Source organism: Sprattus sprattus (genome assembly GCF_963457725.1).
Source record: "Sprattus sprattus genome assembly, chromosome: 13".
Taxonomy (NCBI): Eukaryota; Metazoa; Chordata; class Actinopteri; order Clupeiformes; family Clupeidae; genus Sprattus; species Sprattus sprattus.
In genome coordinates, this window is record NC_137911.1 from 17,910,542 (window position 1) to 17,915,777 (window position 5,236).

Sequence of the window (5,236 nt, forward strand, 5' to 3'; positions counted from 1 at the left end):
ATGTCCTACACAACAGTTAAACTAAGTGAATCCACCTCTTAATACCATCATTATGACGCCATGGCTCTCTACCTGATCCTCACGATATCCAGTTTTTCTTGAAAGTTCCTTCTTGAAAATGGCGTTGTAATTGTATCAAAAACGGGAATTATCAAGTTGGTGTAAACTAGTTTATTTGAGTTGGTTAATGTTATTATATTTAGTCTCACCAATTGAAACAACTAGCATAATAAGCATTGAAACAAATGTACGTTTTCGCTATGTGTACATTTTCGCATTCACCAACTAAACTGAGCACTGAGGCACTGCATCAGTCTGCCTCAGTATCCAATCAAAGGACGTTTACGTGTCACGTTCAACGCGAGGCCTGCTAGATGGCCCAATGTCGCCAACTCGAAATCTGATTGGTTATCACAACTGTCTGTCATTCAACTTAAATGAACTGAAACAGCCAGTTGTGATAACCAATCAAATTTCGAGTTGGCGACATTGGGCCAGCTAGCAGGCCTCAGGAAAGATTTCTTGGAGCCTGGCAACACTACAGGTGCCCTTACTGTTAATTCTGAAGGCCTCGGGGAAGATTTCTCGGAGCCTGGCAACACATGATAGCTGAAATATGATTGGATGAAAGCTCTAACATAAATAAACAACGCTGGAAGCTATGAAATGAAGAGAATGGACAATGGGGGATAATTGAATACATATTTATGAAAAGAAAATATTAAAATTAAATTGATTTTATTAAATGTATTTTCTGATGATGAGAAGGCCTTGCTGGCCCTGACGGACCACCACTGATGCTTGTTTGAATGTTACCATTGATACTATTACAAGTTGTCGTCAAGGTTATAATAGTTTTCCATTTTTGAATTAATTTCTATTTTGATAATATGTCTGTGTTTAATCTGAATTTCCGTTTAGTGCACGAGTGATTTAGTACAGCAGTGGTTTTATTAGTTTCAGCATATTATAGTTTCAGTTGTAGTTATAGTAATATAATAATTCATTTTATTTTTAACGCACTTTTCATTCAAAGGAATCTCAGAGTGACTACATATTAGAAACTAACTATAATAATACAATAAAATAAAAAATTGTTAACATAAGCATAACAGAAAAGATTTAACACAAGGCCAGAAATGCCTTCCTGAATAAAAACGTTTTAAGTCCAGCTTTAAAGGAGTCCAGCGTCTGCGTTGCCCTGAGGTGGTCAGGGAGGCTGATCTATAAGTGTGGCGCTGCCGAGCAAAAGGCCCGGTCGCCCATTGATCAAAGCTTGGTTTTGGGGACACGGAGGAGCGAGCTGTTTGAAGACCTGAGGATGCAGGTGGAGGTTTGGGGAGTAATTCATTCTTGCAGGCAGGGAGGTGCATGTCCATTTATGCATGTGTGGGTGATTATAAGGACTTTTAGTCAATCCGGAAAGAGACAGGGAGCCAGTGTAGTGAGTGTAATAGTAATTGTAGTTAAGGACAAACGTTGTCAAGTATAAGAGCAGCATGAAAAGCATCTGCTTCTCACTGAAAATATCAACTGTCACAATGTTTTAGACTGAAAGCCTGTTGAAGACGGCGCAGTCTGTGATTCGGTTTCGCTTTTGCAAAAGGTTGCTGCTATTTTTGCTCAACAGCAATCACATTTCACACTTCCCCTTCCATGCTCCTGAAGCACCGTGTTGATTAGCCTGGATTGTTTATGGCTCAGTACAAGCCACTTATGTTTGTTTCCCATTCACAAAGCCGAACTGGTCCAAGCCGAACGAACACCAGAAGTCGTACATTGAACGCACAAGGTCTGTGAGACGCAATTTTCTGCCAGCTAGCTTACTTGCTAGCACTGAACCAAATGACAGCGGGCTAGCATCTACGGATTTTAAATGCATTTTGAAAGAAAGAATTAGCATTGATCAGATAAATAGGCCTAGAGCAAATGTGTTCCTTGGTAGGTAGTTCATTTTATGCACCAACAGTAATCAAGCCCTGGTTTTACACGCTCTCGTCTTTATCACCAGAACCAAACCTGTTATTAGAACCAATGACACCATTGAATGAATTCGATGTCCACCATCTTGAAATGATAACGACAATAATTTGTGTTTTTCTTGTTTTATTTGTATTCGTTTTTTTAGCAATCTTTCAGCAACTCATTTAATATAGATTTAGTTTGACATTATCTTAGGGATGATAATGTTTTTATTTCAGTTTACGAAAAATGTCTCAAGACCATTAGTCTAAGTTATAGTACTAGTTTTCAATAATAACCCTGCTTTTCATATCGTGTTAAACTTATGTAACCACATTTTATGAGGTGGTTAAGTCAACCAACAAAAAAAGCAATGAAATGAAAAACAACTAAAACAATGTCATGCTGTCAAACTAGTCCCCCCATTCTTTTGCCCACAATTACAGTTCCTTAATCACACAAAGAGCAGCTTTGATTAAAAACATTTTTTTAAATCATAGAGATAAGAAAACCTTTTGTGTAGACACAACAAATATGTTAAAGGAGAAAAGAGGTGGATTGTGTTTCTACACAACAAAAAAATACTGTGATTCATATTGAACAAATGATAAATAATAATTTGTTTGACCAAGTTCATGAAACACAATAGGTATGCAAGACATTCTATTTCACAGACATAACCATTGAACTATAGAAATAACAGCCACAAAAAAAAAATGAAATCCCTCTAAAGTGTAGTATGACTATCATACAGTACAATTCTAAATTTGTTACACAACACAACCTCTTAGACATAATGTGCCGCTTTCCCTGATCCACACAAGTGGTATGAGATAAAAACATTCAAGACAGATAAGGATAGACTGCTGCACACAGACAGGCTTAGTATGAGTTTAGTGAGATTATACATGAACGTACTTCACTGTGCATAATATGTTCCAATATTCTAATATCATATCATGTACATTATAATCCACTTAGAAGACACTTCATATAATAATAACAAACATACAATAATACACACAAAATGTATTTTAGTGGAATTGTTATATTCATGGGTATGACTACAAGTAGTTAGCACCTCAAAATATTAGAGGTCACTTATTTAGGAAACTGAGTCAGCCTGATACGTCACATTTTTTAGATGATTATTTAGACACTGTCAAGATAAAGAAGGTATTGTTTTCCTGTGTGAGCTCTGTGCGGTAGAACATTTACAGAGGATCCTCATCAGGGCCTCCCAAAGATCCTTGTTCCTCAAGCTGTAAATTATGGGGTTGAGAAAAGGCGTTAGAACGGAATACAACACTGCTATAGTCATGCGTGTGTCGGGGGAGAACGTGGCAACGCGGTACGAAACGTACACACATGTGGCCGACACATACGATATGCACACCAATATTAGGTGCGAAACACACGTGGTGAAGGCTTTGATCCTCTCTGCCCGGCCCATGCAGTGCACTGCCTTGCCTATGCACACATAGGAGGCCAGGATGAGAGAGAATGTGCCAAGGAGAACAAACAGTGCGATGGTGAGAGATGCAGTGCTGTTCACTCTTGTGTCGGTGCAGGCTAGCCTCACCACAGACGAGTGGTCACAGAAGCAGTGCTTCACCCTGTTTGGTCCGCAGAAGGGTAGCTGGACGGCCAGGGAGAGGGATGGCAGGACGACCGCAAACCCAAAGCTCCATGCAGCCACCACCAGGAGGATGCGCACCTGCTTGGTCATAATAGTCATGTAGCGAAGTGGGTTACAAATGGCTACGTAGCGGTCAAAGGCCATGACTGTTAGGATAGAGCGACCAGTCACAGCCATAGACAGGAAAAAGTACATCTGCAAAATGCAACCAGTTTTGGAGATGGTGTGTTCCTCTTTTAGTAAACCTGACAGCATGTTAGGCATGGTTACTGACGTGTACACCATGTCTGAGAAAGAGAGGTTATGAAGAAAGAAATACATAGGAGTTTTAAGCTTAGGGTCTGTTCTCACTAGATATATAATCATACTATTGCCACCTAAAACCACAACATAAATGGTGAAAAAAACACCAAACATGAGCATTTTCTTCTCCTGCAATCCTTCTATGATGAAAAATGTGACTGGACCAGAGACGTTCATGTTGCCAGAACATTCATTAATACCTGTTCTGGAAAAAGGCAGAGAACTGTTAATATGACCACAATAAAAGAGTATAGCTCCAAAATAACTGTTAATATGACCACATTTTGTTTAAAAGAGTATAGCTCCAATTTAACTGTTAATATGAACACAGTTTGTTAAAAGGAGTATAATAAAACAACTTGCATGTGTATGTAAGACATTTAACTCCTTTAGGACCTTTAAATTAGACATATTGTTTAGTTACTGTTTAGATCATGAGAAAGAAGGCAGTTTCTTTAAAATATTAAACTTATAATTGATACCTCTCCTAATAAATAGATATCAGCAAATGAAAACAACATTTAAAGGCACGATACATTTTTTCTATTGCTTTTCAAATCTGATGAACCAATGAATACCATCAATAAAATAGGAAAATGCCTATGTTGATCAGTTACCTGCGCCCAGCTATAAGCCGTCCCTCACACAGTCTATCAAGGCAAACTCAGCCTTAAATACAGTTCAGGACACTTAGGAGAATTCCAATGACATCATTTCACAAAGTTTTAATACAGCGAGGTATTAAAAGTTTTGCCCCATTATAATGAATCTCAAGAATCAACAATTCCTCCCAGTTAGGACTGGGTCATAGAGAGACCAATCATTAGACCCACATGTGTGTTTTAATTGCTTCCAAGATGAAGGCCTCTCTTGTGTACAATTACCAATGATAACTCTGTAATTTTACAAAACAAAGTTACTAATTGAACAGCAAACAATATCATGTCTTAAGTACGCAAGGCCTCAAAGACAAAGGATGCTATAAGTCAAACGAAATCATAGGAAGACAAAAAAAAAGTGCTTGGCTATCGTTTGGTGTGGTCGGCTGAATAAGATTGAGAGCAGATCAGGTTAGTTTTAAACTAGCAGCCAACCAATACCTCCCTTTTTTAAATACCTGACATCTTATTGGCAATAATTTCACTTTAATTTTACCAAAAGCCACCGAAGTTGGACAATCCATTTAGACCTTTCTGTGTGAATAAGCTAAGTAGGCCTGGAAGAGACATTGGTTTCCCATGTGAATAAGACTGAAATAACTATAATCCAATAGTTGGATGTAAAAAATTGAAAAAAGACAAGCATTGAGAAAAGCAGAAAACAAACCTAGTA

At 38.1% G+C, this 5,236-nt stretch overlaps 1 protein-coding gene across 1 annotated transcript; it reads right to left on the minus strand.

The window, feature by feature from the left end:
• Positions 1–2,749: 2,749 nt before the first annotated feature.
• LOC308374424 (olfactory receptor 6N1-like) lies at positions 2,750–4,081 on the minus strand (the record flags this gene model as incomplete). The annotated part of the gene is made up of 2 exons (XM_080850201.1): positions 2,750–2,772; positions 3,181–4,081. The coding sequence occupies 2 exons, from the start codon at positions 4,079–4,081 to the stop codon at positions 2,750–2,752; spliced, it is 924 nt and encodes a 307-aa protein (XP_080706327.1).
• Between the last annotated feature and the right edge of the window lie 1,155 nt (positions 4,082–5,236).